Below are 14531 nucleotides of genomic sequence, written 5' to 3' on the forward strand. Positions count from 1 at the left end.
AGACTTGATCAGAATACTGTCTTGTCTCCCATCTCTCACGTCTCTTGCTTCCATCCCATTCCCACTCCCCCCTCCAGGGTCTACGTTGAATCCCATGGGTCGGGACATTTTCTCACTTTTTTTTTTTTGTTTGCTTCACTGTATAATATCAAATTACTGATCTTTGATTTCATTAATTCTTCTGTTTGATTGATCCTGCCTTTTAAACTTTCTATTGAATTTTTCACTTGTCATTACATTATTCAACTCTACAAATTCTTATTGTTGTTATTACTATTTAATGGTTTCTATTTCTTTCACATCTCATTCATTTTGTATTGCTTTTCTGATTTCAATTAGTTGTCCGTTCTTTTATAGTTCACTAATCTTCTTTTTTTTTTTTTTTTTAAAGATGACCGGTAAGGGGATCTTAACCCTTGACTTGGTGTTGTCAGCACCACGCTCAGCCCGTGAGCGAACCGGCCATCCCTATATGGGATCTGAACCCAGGGCCTTGGTGTTATCATCACCACACTCTCCCGAGTGAGCCACGGGCCGGCCCTCACTAATCTTCTTTAAAAGAATTATTATGAATATTTTATAAGGCAGTTTTTAGATCTCCATTTCTTTAGGGTTGATTACTGGAGCTGTATTAGTTTCTTCTGATGGTGTCATCTTTCCCTGATTCTTCATGATCCTCACATCCTTGTGTTGGCATCTGTACATTTAAAGAAGCGGTCATATATTTTAGTCTTCACAGCTAGCTTCAGCAGTGAAAGATCTTCACCAGTTAGCCCATCCTATGATTCTAGTTAGGCTCGCTGCTGGGTCTGCTGTTTGGCAAAGCCTGCTGCCAAGGTCCAATGGGGCCCATGGGGTCTGAGGTCAGGTAAGGCCAGGTGGTGCATCTCCTTAGTCAAGAGGGGGCAACTGGGTTGGGGACTGTTGTTATGCAAGGATGTTATTGGGGTCTGTAGTTGGGCAAGGCCACTGGCAGGGGCTGCAGGACAGTAGTTACTCCAGTATCTGTGCTTGCCAGCCACTGAAAGCTTCTGCTCCTTTTCTTTGTTACTAGCTATCCCATGACAGTCTAGCTATGCCAATTCTTCTAGTGTTCTGGATGAAGCAAGGCAAAAGTGTGCCTTTCAGGCAGCACATCAAAATAGTGTGAAACTTAAACACTAACCTCAGTCTCTCTTTTCCTCACTGGAGAAACTGCAGGTCAAGGGGACCCTTCTTACCCTGTTTTTGTGCTGGCTTGGGGAAGGAGTAACAAAGATAATGTGAAAATGTTCTTTTTATCTCTCATGGTTCTTTTTCTCATATTTTGTGCTCTGCCAGTTAGTGACTCTGTGGGAGGCCTAGGGCTGAGAACCTCCTATTCTGCCATCTTCCTGATATCACTCCTCTATCTGTACTTTTTGTGTATCTCTTTGTAAAGCTATCTTAGTGGTTGCTCTAGATATACATATCATAGTCAACTAATGTCACAATCAACTAAAGTCACCAATTCACCAGATCAAGTATAGAAACCTCACCTCCCTTAACATCCCTTTACACTCCTGTTTATAATTTTCTTACGTATTTCTTCTACAAATATTTAGAACCACTTCTATTTGGAACTACATCAGATAGTGTTATGGTTTTTGCTGCAAGTATTAAAAGTTACTTAGAAAACTCAAAAGCAAGAAAGTGTATTTAATTTCCCCATCTTTCTGGAAGTGGAAGCTCTGTGTGCTTATTTTTAAACAACATCATTTGTTGAGATAAAAATGTATTGCTCTCCATCTGCTGAAATATATGCTATCAATTTATTCTTATATTTATAAAAGTATTTATGGCATAGGTTTTTGAACAATATGTTTTGTTTGTCTGTTCGTTTATTGGCAGCTGGCCAGTGCATGGATCTGAACCTGTGACCTTGGTGTTACCAGTTCCACATGCTCCCAAGTGAGCTAACTGGCCAGCCTCTCCATTTTGCACATTAACATTCAGAACTAAAAAGTCTTTATTATGGTTGTTTCATTTTATATCAATTGAAAGAGATCCTATTTATGCCATTTAAGGCTTTGTGTGCTGAATTCTATATTGTTTGAGACTAATGTTAAGTCCTTTGCTTTATTCTTCTCAATATATATTTGCTTGGCATTTTACATTTTTCTGCATTACTTTTGGTTTTGGACTTGATCTTGCTAATAAACATCTTGATTTTGGCTTTTATATTTACTTATAATAAATTTACAATTTATTCATATTTATTTATAATTCTGCTCACATCCACAAATGTAAACATGCAGTAATTTTTATAAAGACTTACTTTCAACTCTTTGTCTTTTTTATATTTCATATGCACAATATTTTTATCTTCTCTATTTTTTGAAAGCAAAAACAGTTAAAATTTTGCAAACATTATCAAATCTATATTACTCTATTATATATTTTTTTATATATTTATTTGGTAATTATATATACTATACATATGCATTTTTATATTTCTTTTGAAAATCACATTTGAAATAAGAAAAAATATTGCTAAATGCTTGAACTAAAAATCTCTTCCTTAAAGAAGCAATATTATACTACAGTATCAATTTTATTTTTCACTATGTAACAGAAATGTTAGCTGCCTTTCAACAGTTTATCTTGCTTTCTTCCTTACTAATAAAGTGCTGGTTTTGTTTAAGAAGTAAACGTGTCCACTTAAAAATACTCCTACCAGATTCCTTTGCACCTAGTGGTAGTCATGTGAGCCACTTCTAGAAGTATTATTTTCCTAATACAATATGGACAGTCTCAGATGGCATATGCTTTTTGTTCTCACCAATCCCCTCCTTCCTATCCAAAGCCCAAGCTTGAAAGTGAAGAATCTCATTGCTTATGGGGGGAAATGTCTACTTGCTGAGGATGGCAGAGGAGGAAGCTAGAATAAATCTTGGTCCTTCAAGATTTCCCTGAGCAACTACGCAAAAGAACTACCTATTTCTGAACTTTCTGTTACATGATAAAAATAAAATCCTTATTTAGTTGGCTTCCCATTACATGTAGACAAAATGAAATCCCAGCTGATAACACTGGCTCCTTTCCCAGATCACTCCGATCTTAAAAAAATTACATGCATATAATGATAAATATATAAATGTATATTCCTCCATTATATGCTTTTAGATAACTAAGCACTTCATATTCCTAAAGTTACTTTGATTTCATATAGTAAAAAAGATCCCATGTTTCCCACTCTTTTTTCAAAATATAGATATTGTCCAACTAGATTCTCCCCCCAAAAAAGGTCTATAAATCATTTTATGTCAGAATTAAGGATAAACAAGATCTTTCTGGATATCTTTACTGTGTAATAGACCACAAGCTCTAATTGCACTACTAAATTTATTTCTTTTAGAATAAACATATATTTTTTTAATTTCTACATCCAAGTTCTAACAAAAGGATGATAAAACTTACAGACATTAATTGCATGAACTCTTATAAGGTTCCTTATTATTTTCTGTTTGCATAATGTTCTTATACTCTTTAATAAGTGCAATGAAATGTCCTGGAAAATATATTTCAAATATTACTAAATGAATATCTATCCCCAAAGATTTGCATGTACTCCTTATCAAGAGTTTGTTCGTATTGCCTCTGTCCAAATTTTTTTCAGAAAAGGTTCTATACTTGGCAATCACATATTAACCCATTATAATTTCATGTTGAGCACCAGCAAACTATTGAAATTCCAAAGCATCGAAAAGCCTTTCAATATATCTTTGTCTCAATGCTAATTTTCTTTTACTCTTAAAAACATTTTATAATCACTCTTTTCTATTAACCCAAATGATAATAATATCCATGTCTCTGTTTTCCTCCTAACTCCTGGGATCAATTCTCCATTCAACTAATTGTTTCCACTGCTTTCTACCCACAAAATAAGTCTGTACCCCAAGGCTCTGTCCTTAGTTCTCAACCTGTATTAATCCTTCTATATTTCGAGAGAACTTGGCTTCAACTATGACCTCAAGCAAAAAACTACTGGGTATACACCTCAAGCCCAGAACACTCTTTCTGAATTTTAGTTAACTTCCAATGCCTAGTTGATATCTCTCCATCAATAATCATGGCCAAATTCATCTTTCTACCAAAACCCTTTAAACATTGACATTTCTGTTAAAGTAAGTTTTTGTCCCAGTTACCCAGGTTCAAAACAATAAAGAAATATTTCCTCACTTACTCTTCTTCTCCCACATTCAATCAGTTAGAAAAATCTAGTCAAATCTTTATACTGTCTGTGATTTGTGATACAATAATGATTGTAGGGCTGTGAAACTAAGAATTTTTGAAATCCCAGCTTCATAATTCACTGGCTGCCTAATACTGAATAAGATCCTAAACCTCATTAAGCCTCATTTTCTTTTGTGAAATAAGAGTAATACCTTTCCACATCAAAGGCACTGATGAAGAGTAAATAAGATACTTATCAGGAAGGCCTTCCCCATCTCCCCTCGCTAATGTAGCCCAAATTTCCACCCCTTTCTTTTTATGCTAGTGCCTTAATTTCCTTTCTTTGGCAATTAACACAATCTGACATTCTATGGTTGTTTTGTTTTGTTTTGTTTTTGTTTTTTCAGCTTTAGTTTCTTTTCAGTGCCTTTACACTGGAGTTAACCAGTACAGAAACTGTGTCAGTACTGTTCACCACTGAATCTCCATGGCCCAGAATAATCCCTTTTACAGATTAGGTACGCAGTATGTATCTGGTAAAGGAACAAAGGAGTAAAATATACGAAGTGACTAACACATTGGCTTTCACTGAGTGTCTGTCCTCTACGTTGCCTTTTTTCTTCTTTGCCACTGCTGTCCGCCTTTTTCAACCCTAAACACATCATTTCTGGCCCACAATAATTGATCTCCCTGCCCTAATCTGTCTTTTGCCTCCCATTAATCTGCTACCAAAACATTGGATTAATCACCTTTTAAAAAAATTTGTCAATACCATTTATGCATAGAGGACCTACTATAAAAGAACCACTCTTAATTTTCCTACTCGAATAACTTCAATTGATCTTTATTGTATTCATTCAGAAGTCTAAACTCCTTGGTATGTCATCCAAGTTCCTTCTTAATACCCACTCCCAGCCTCTCATTACTTTTTAAAATGAATCTCAGTCTTTTTCATTGTTCTTAGAGAAGTCATGCATATTCCCACCTTAGATTACACTGTACCACACAACTGGAATAACTAAATGGTATTCTCCTTTTAGGGTCCAGGTTAACATGCCAGATTTGAATACTGCTCATTTTCTTAATTTGTAAACTATTACTACAAAATTGTTACCAAATTTAAGTTTTTTAACTATTAAAAAATCATTAATATGCTCATAATTTTGTAAGGAATTGTATGCAGTAATAAAGTCTTCCAACTTCATAATTTTCAGCCTTTCCATGCATAATCACTGTACAATGCTTACAGACCCTTTCAGATGTGATCACTGTCCAAAATAATTTTCTGGGCCAGCCACGTGGCTCACTGGGGAGAGTATGGTGCTGATAGCGCTGAGGCCGCGGGTTTGGATCCTATATAGGGATGGCCAGTGCGCTCACTGGCTGAGCGTGGTGCAAACAACACCTAGCCAAGGGTTACGATCCCCTTACCGGTCAAAAAAACAAAGAAAAAATAAAAAATTTTCTATTGTTCCTCAAATTTCCTATACATATGTATGTGAATTTATGTAAATTTAGAACACACTATAAACACTGTTCTGCAACAGATTTCTTACACACTATAACTTGTAATGGAATCACTCATATACCAAAACCTGAATAAATTAGAGATATACTTTCAAATAAAAAAATTAAAATGTAGCTCTTTACAATTTGATCATTTTAGGCTCAACATTTTTTATGCAGTATTCATACAAGCTTTTATAAATTTTCAGATATAAAGCCATTATTAATATACTCAATTATGATATTTTATATAGTTGATGTAAAAAATATTAAATAGTTCATATAATTTAGGCATAGAACTCAAAATCTAAAATTCCTTAAATGAAACTCTAATAAAGCCAATTACCTTTTTCAAAGCTGGACAAAAATTAAACAAAAGCCGGTAGCTACATGTTTTGAATCTTTCAGGAAGTTGCCAGTTCTGAATTATTTCTTCATCAGAAATCACATGATGATCCAGTGCTTTGAGAGACCATACACTGTTAACAACAACATGTCTATATCCTTTTTTAAGGCTTACTGGACAATCAAACATAGTGAGGGCAATAAGGTTTGGACAGGCAGACAATACACACACATTTTTTAACTTTGCAAACCCATTGTCATGAAGATAGAGGAGTTTTAGGTTCTTCAATCCACTCCAAAATTTGGTATCTGGCAGACTTTTTATCTGAAATAGTATTAAAAATATTTTAAGTTCAAATATTACTCTTTATAAATTGCATAGAAAATGGTAAAATATTACATGTCTTCTAAAATGCAGTATGGCAAGTTTCTAATTAATAAGCAAAAAGAGTATTTATATTAAGACAAAGAATGACTAGGGGAAAACATAATACAGTGGGCATCTGGAATAAGCTATCATTATTAGTGTAGTTAAATGCAACAACATATATTTTGTTCAGTGAAAATTCCTTTGTAATATAGGCTGACTCATTAAACTTTGCTAAAACACTTTTCTTACATAAAGAATCAAGGAATCAAGAAGTATTCTTAATCCAGACTATGGATTTAAGTAAAATATACCAAATCACACACTTTATGTATTTCTATTTTTATTTAAAAATGTTTGCTTACATTTTTAAATTTGTGTTTATATACATTTTATATTTTTAAATTTATTTTTAATTTATTTAATGTATTTATTTTAATATTTTAGGTAAAAGACTATCTGGGAAAAATTGTGCATGTACAACATAAGTGCTTATTTTATATTAATTCATTTATGTGCAAAAATCCGAAATGGCTATTGCTTACCTGATTTCCATGGAGATCAAGTTTGATTAATTTCGTACAACTTTGAAGTGGATGAATATCTGTAATAAAATTGTTTGAGAAGATGCATACTCTAAGAGAGATACATGATTGCAAATTTTCGATAGATTTTAAATGAAGGCCATTGAACTTCACAAAAACAAAATCTTTCTGGTCTTTTATGATGTTTTCATTATAGTGACTCCATTCTTTGTGACTAGTTAGTTCTTCTGTAATTGTTCCATGAAACATCTAGGAAAGATGGAAAATGTCTTTCAAAAATTTTTTCAACTTTCAAAACTCTGTCTGAAAACAAAAAATACATGTGCTAAGAGATAGTGAAAATAAAAGTGGGCAGAAAAGTTAAAATTTTTTTAAAAATCTAATTCACACAGAACCTTCTATCCCAAAGAAGATAAATATCTAATATGTATATAAATACTACTCAAAAAGGTATCACTGCCCTCAGCAATGAACTAACCAGTAAGAGGAAGAAAAACTTCCTTTTCATAGACTGCTTAAAGAACATGGAATTCAGTAAAATAGCTGAGATAAAAACATCACTTCTGGACAACTACCAACAAACAAGCAAAACTATACTTTAGCATAGCTGGTATAATAATTTTGATTAAAAAATACTGTGAATAAATAAATGCATTGAATAACGAACATATCAGGAGACTGACAATCTCCATAACAGAGGATGAAAAATGCAGCCTGATGAAATAAAGGTGCAATATAGGTCTTCAGCTACTATCAACAGTTTTCTTAGAGAGACAATTTGTCATCACATTATTTATCCCTATATTCAATTCAATTAGGCAATCAGAATCCTGAATTCTAATAGCTTTAAACTTTGACTAATTCACCTAAAACTTTTGGATCAAAGCTTTTAAATATAATTTTATATGGTATTTCTGACATATATATGAAATTTCCCTTACTATGGTTAATTTTAAGCTTCATAAAAGGTAATCAGTCAGTGATTACTTGAGAAGCAAATGTATGAGCTGTAAGATTAACCACCCTCCCATTGGAAAAATCAATTTCTACCACATGCAGGTAAACTAAATCAGCATCATTAAAATGAGAGTAAATGTGAAAATCCAAATAAACTCTTATGCTCTTTCAAGACACTGACTACTCTTTACACCCTGGCCAAGGCCTAAAACTACAGTCCTCGAACTTTTAAGTATCACCTAAGGAATTAATTAAAAGTCAGATTCCTGGGCTCCATTTCATATCTACTGTATCAGAATCTCTGAGCTAAAGGGCCAGGAATCTATAATTTAACAGGCAACTCACGAACACCTTGAGAATGATTGGTCTAAAGTTACAAGAAAACCAGTCTTTCAAATGTAAAAAGCCAGATACAGAATAAATAGATATGAATAAACCCTTACAAACTCATCAAGCTCTATAGGTCCTGGAATATAGGGCAATTTCCACATTGCATCCTGTCACTTGAATGGACTCCCTTAATAGAAAAGACCCTAAGAAATCTTTCCTCATGAAAAGCTCTCCTTTACAAAGACCTACATTTCCATTTTGGCCTAAAGATAGGTTAACTTCAGAACAGTTTATAACATGGCTTTATGAGCAACCATACCTAGGACAAATCGGGATGTTTAAAGACAAACAATGGGATGCTCAAAACTTTTAGCTATGGAATCTGTTTTGTTAAAGCCAATAACTATTATTCAAGAATGTGCAAAATGAAAGTCATACACCAAAGAAATGTGTCATTTCTTTATGATCATGTAGGGGTTTTTTTAATTAATAGACTTTTTTTTTTTTAGCAGTTTTAGGTTAACAGAAAAACAGTGCAAAGTACAGAGCTTCCATATTCTCCTCATGCTCTCTCCAACCCCCTCAGTCCTCCTTCTATTATTAATATCTTGCATTATTGTGGTACATTTGTTACAAGTGATGAAGCAGTTTTAGGTTAACAGAAAAACAGTGCAAAGTACAGAGCTTCCATATTCTCCTCATGCTCTCTCCAACCCACTCAGTCCTCCTTCTATTATTAATATCTTGCATTATTGTGGTACATTTGTTACAAGTGATGAACCAATAGTAGTATGTCATTATTCACTAAAGTTTAGACTTTACATTAGGGTTCATTCTTTGTGCTGTACATTCTATAGGTTTTGACAAATGTATAATGACATATGTCCATAATTATTCTATCATGCAGAATCATTACTGCATTATGCCCTAAAAGTCCCATGCTTCACCTATTCCCTCTCTCTCCCTCCTCCCAAGCCCCCAACCACCACTAATTTTTTTACTCTCATAGTTTTTTTGTCTTTTCCATAATTTCATATAGTTGGAAATCTTTTCATATTGGTTTCTTTCACTTAATAATATGCATTTAAGATTCCTCCATGTCTTCAAAAAAACCACATTTCTTAAAGCAATGAATAATACTCCACTGTACGGATGTACCACAGTCTATCCATTCACCTATCAGAGATATTCTGGCTACTTCCAAGTTTGGACAATTATAAATACAGCTACTATAAACATTTGTGTGCAGATGTTTGTGTGGACATAAGTTTTCAATTCTTTTTGGTAAAAACCAAGGAGCTAACTTGCTGGATCATATGGTAAGAATTTGTTTCATTTTGTAAGAAACTGCCACTGGCTATTCCATTTTGTACTTCCAAAACAAATAATTGAAAGGTCCTATTTCTCCATATTTTCAACAGCGTTTGGGGTTGTCAGGGTTTCAGATTTTGGCCATTCTAATAGGTGTGTGGTGGTATCTCATTGTTTTCATTTGCAATTCCCTAATGACACACTGTTGAGCATCTTTTCATATACTTATCTACTATCTGTGTATCTTCTTTGATAAGGTGACTATTCAAATCTTTTGTCTATTTTTTTTGGGGGGTCTTCTTATTCTTAAAGTTTAAGAGTTCCTTGTATTAATTTGGATACAGGTTTTTTATTGGATAGGTGTTTTACAAGTATTTTTCCTACTGTGTGGCTTGTCTTTTCATTTTCTTAATTTTCCTTTTTTAGCTCATAAACTCATAACAAAACCTTTGGAAAACCAACAATTATCAATTTGAAACATCAGAGATCCCATTTATTCACATAAATCTGAAGGTGACTTTACACTTTTCATCACTCCATCAATACACACATTTTTTTATATACACACCAAATTATATAGATGTATACATACAACTATATATAGCTATATAACTACATACATAAAATCTTTTATTCCAAAGCATTTATCTCTCACACTGATTATTGCATTTATAATAGTCTGTTTTGAAATTTCTTTGTAGAAGATATAATCTTCTTGGCATTTATTTTTCAAGGATTGAAAACAGTGCTATTAACTAAGTACAGTTATTAATGATTGTAGGCTCATCACTCAACAATAAAATTTTTATTTAAAATTTTCTGCATTAATGCTGTCTATATGTCATCTGAATATGTCAATGATCTACTACTGGTATTATTTAAAAGTGGAATGTTTTTTCTATTTTCTTTATTGAGTTCAGATATGCTAAATAATTTTACAAAATGAGAGGTTCTGTAAACTTTAGCTATCATGTGAATAACCTTCTTAGTGGCTTTGTGAAATTAACTAATACTGGTATAACCATTCTCACAAAATAACATTGTTCCCCCCCAAAAAAAAAATTCTTAAATATGTTCAAACTTCTTTTCTACATGGTAAGAAAATTAGTTTGATTGATACTCTTGCCTCCCCTGCAATCTTCTTGCACATAAGATGTATACTCTGAGGAAGAAAAAAATTATTGGGTTGCACAAACCAATTTAAGATAATCTTCATGATATCACTTAATTCAATGCTTTTCTTTCCATTTTGTACAACTAATTACTTTTTGGCTTTAATCAAAAAGATGTCTAGTATAAGCAAAAGAAATAATCTATAAAAATTAAATACTAGGGTGATTTAGCAGACTTTCAGCTTTCATGGCTTCAAAAATTTAATAAAATCAAAAAACACACTGTTTTATAATTCTTAAAAATATTTTATAGCAAATCCCATAAGAAAAATTTCAATTAACTGAAATAATCTATAAAAATTAAATACTAGGGTGATTTAGCAGACTTTCAGCTTTCATGGCTTCAAAAATTTAATAAAATCAAAAAACATACTGTTTTATAATTCTTAAAAATATTTTATAGCAAATCCCATAAGAAAAATTTCAATTAACTATGTTGTAAAGAAAATAGGCAGTACTAAAATATTAATATTTGATAGTTAAAATTTAAATAATTAACAGCATTGGCTTCTTATTTAATAAAATGTTCTAAATTGTGCTATCTCAGGATGTCACGCTTCTCTCTCTTCGTGCAACCTTCTTTGGCAACTCACTGCCTGGCTGACTCTTAGTGATTATTTAGTTTTCTGTTCTATGCCCACATCTCCAATTTAGTGACAACATATATTTTTGTATTATTATTTAATGGTCCTCTTTCCCACTAAATTATGTACCCTTGAGAATAGGAAATGTGTTGTATGTTTAGCTATATTTTTTTCAAATATTAGCATGGACTGATATCAGATTTCAATAAATATAAGAACTGAGTCAGATTTCAATAAATATTTGTTTCATAGATGTATCTTTCTATCTTTCCTTTTCCTTAGAAAAATAGCAAATTTGGGGGAGAAACTTTTAAAAGATTTCTAAGTACAAATGACAAAGTCTCTCCCATTTAGGCAGAAATCTGTTGTTAATTCCTTCATTTTGAATTCTCCTCAACTAATACTCACCCTTACAAAAAAAAGAATGTATTTTTTTTTCAGTTATTTATACAGTGTAACAAATCACTCCAAAACCTATTGGCTTAAAACCACCACCATTTTATTATCTCTGAAGATTCTGGGGGTTGACTCAGTTAAAGTGGGCAGTTCTTCTCTCACTGATGTTGGCTGAAGCTTCAGCCTTGTGGGCCCCAGCTGAACTGGCACATCGAAGGTGACTCATTCACATGTCTGATGCTTTGGCAAGGACAGCTGGAAGGTTAGCTTCAGCTGAGATGCTCAGATAAATGAGACTTTCTCATAGTACTTTCTTGGGGCTTCTCCATCTTGACCTGGCTTCTCCATGTCATCTAGCCATGTGTGTCTGTAATAGGACAGCCAGACTTTCTACGTGCTTGACTCAGAGTTCCAAAAAGTGTAAAAGCAGAACCTGTAAGGCTTTCTCAAGGCTTAAGCCCAACTGGGAGAATATCACCTCAGTCACATTTTATTAGTTACAACAATTTATTCTGATTTTTCAAGCAGTTTATAAACTAGGCAGAAAAGAAGGAACTGAAATATAAGTTGTTCCGAGCTTGGTGACCTCAAGCAAGTTATGTATAATGTGCCTCAGTTTTCTCATCTGTAAAATGAGGACAGTAATTGTACTTAACTTTTAGAATTGTTACGAGGACAAAATGAGTTGACATAAAGGCTCTAGAATTGTGTCTGGCACTTAGTAAACACTATAAAAAATGTATTGTTAAGAAAAAAATGTATTGCTAAGATAAATACCTAATTAAATTAAAAATTCAAAATCATATAAAATATATACATATAAAATAAAATAGATATTAAAATAAATAAATATAAAACAAATAAAATACATATTAAAATTATACAATAGAATGTATTCTTCGAAAAGTAAATCAAGGGACTTTCAATTTCCAGTCCAGCAAGTAAGGAGCTTGGAAGTTGTCACACCATTCTAACAATACATTAAAAATCTGAACAGACTGAAAAATCAACAACTCTTCTTGTATTTGCCAAAGAAGTGAGGTCATAGGGCAGACCACTACCCTCCCAAATTGGAGTGACAGACAGGCAGATACGGAGATTCATCAGAACCAGACACAGATATGGCAGGGATGTTGGAATTATCAGACTGGAAATTTAAAACAACTATGATTAATACACTAACAGCTCTAATGGAAAAAAAAAACAGACAAAATGCACAAAAAGATGGATATGTAAGTGAAGAGATGGATATACTAAGAAAGCATTAAAAATGCCAGAAATCAAAAACATTGTAACAAATGAAAAACGTCTTTGGTGTACTCATTAGCAGACCAGACATGGCTGAGAAAAGAATCTCTGAATTTGAGGATATGTTGATAGAAACTTCCAAAACCGAAACGCAAAGAGAAAAAGACTGAAACAACCAACCAAACAAAAACCAGAACAATATCCTAGAACTGTGGGACAACTTCAAAAGGTATAAAATACATGTAATGGAAATACCAGCAGAAGAAAGAAAGGAACAAAAGCAATATTTGAAGCAATAATGACTAAAAAGTTAGCTTAAACATAGCAACACATTACAGAAAGCATTAGGGCTTCAATTAATTACAGCTTCAAAGAAGTTCTGAAATTAAAAGAAATCAATATTATTATCAGTGAACCTTTCCTTAGTTTGTATATACTAAAGTACTAACTTTAAAATTATCATATATTTTTAATCACACTATATAAACCATGTCCATAAAATACAATGTACATCAATTATGTCTCATCTTTATTATCAACTTTTTCCTTTAAAAAAAAGCTGGTAGTAAACAGGTGAAGTGGAAATACATGAGGTTATAATTAACGAAAGTCTAGGGGCCGGCCCAGTGGCGCACTGCTACAGTGCGCCACTTGGGAAGTGCAGCAGAGCTGGTAGTAAACAGGTGAAGTGGAAATACATGAGGTTATAATTAACAAAAGTCTAGGGGCCGGCCCAGTGGCGCACTGCTACAGTGCGCCACTTGGGAAGTGCAGCAGCGCTCCCGCCGAGGGTTCGGATCCCGCATGCAGACCGGCCGCTCACTGGCTGAGCAGGGAGCGGGGGCAACACCGAGGGTTGCAATCCCGTTGCCGGTCCCAGTCCGGTACAGGCGCGACACTGAGGGTTGCGATCCGTTGCCGGTCATGAAAAAAGACAAAAAGACAAAAATAAATAAATAAATAATTAATTAACGAAAGTCTAAATTTAATGTTGAGAAGTAAAAAATGTATTCTGTAAATTTATTTCTTTTCAAAATGTGCTACATAATAAATACTGAAAAGGGGCCGAGCCCGTAGCACACTCGGGAGCGTGCAGCTCTGGGAGCGCAGCAGCGCTCCCGCCGCAGGTTCGGATCCTATATAGGGATGACCGGTGTGCTCACAGTGCTCACTGGCTGAGCGCGGTGCGGCCAGTCTCAAAAAAAAAAGGACAAAAAATAAATAAATACTGAAAAGGGGCCGAGCCCGTAGCACACTCGGGAGCGTGCAGCTCTGGGAGCGCAGCAGCGCTCCCGCCGCAGGTTCGGATCCTATATAGGGATGACCGGTGTGCTCACAGTGCTCACTGGCTGAGCGCGGTGCGGCCAGTCTCAAAAAAAAAAAAGGACAAAAAATAAATAAATACTGAAAAGGAATTTTCAAAAAAATGTTTGGTGACTATCAACTACCTCTAGATTTAACGCTTATTCACTCAAATTTTTAGACACTAGGAATACAGATACATTAATATTTTAAGTAAAAAATATAAAATATGATAATAGATATGACAGTCTGCATACAAGTAACTTATTTTATA

At 33.7% G+C, this 14531-nt stretch overlaps 1 protein-coding gene across 1 annotated transcript; it reads right to left on the reverse strand.

Moving 5' to 3' along the window:
- Positions 1–6007: 6007 nt before the first annotated feature.
- LOC103606709 (leucine-rich repeat and IQ domain-containing protein 3-like) lies at positions 6008–7206 on the reverse strand. The gene is made up of 2 exons (XM_008591263.1): positions 6958–7206; positions 6008–6370 (listed from the first exon to the last, which is right to left on the reverse strand). Exons 1-2 carry the CDS (start codon positions 7204–7206, stop codon positions 6008–6010), a joined length of 612 nt encoding a protein of 203 aa, XP_008589485.1.
- Between the last annotated feature and the right edge of the window lie 7325 nt (positions 7207–14531).

Source organism: Galeopterus variegatus, unplaced genomic scaffold (genome assembly GCF_000696425.1).
Source record: "Galeopterus variegatus unplaced genomic scaffold, G_variegatus-3.0.2 Scaffold6793, whole genome shotgun sequence".
In the NCBI taxonomy this organism is placed as follows: Eukaryota; Metazoa; Chordata; class Mammalia; order Dermoptera; family Cynocephalidae; genus Galeopterus; species Galeopterus variegatus.

Coding starts and splice junctions, on each gene's coding strand:
- LOC103606709 (XM_008591263.1), bottom strand. CDS start 7,206: ATGTTTCATGGAACAATTACAGAAGAACTAACTAGTCACAAAGAATGG. Junction 6,371..6,957: donor TTGATCTCCATGGAAATCAG/GTAAGCAATAGC, acceptor ATACTATTTCAG/ATAAAAAGTCTGCCAGATAC.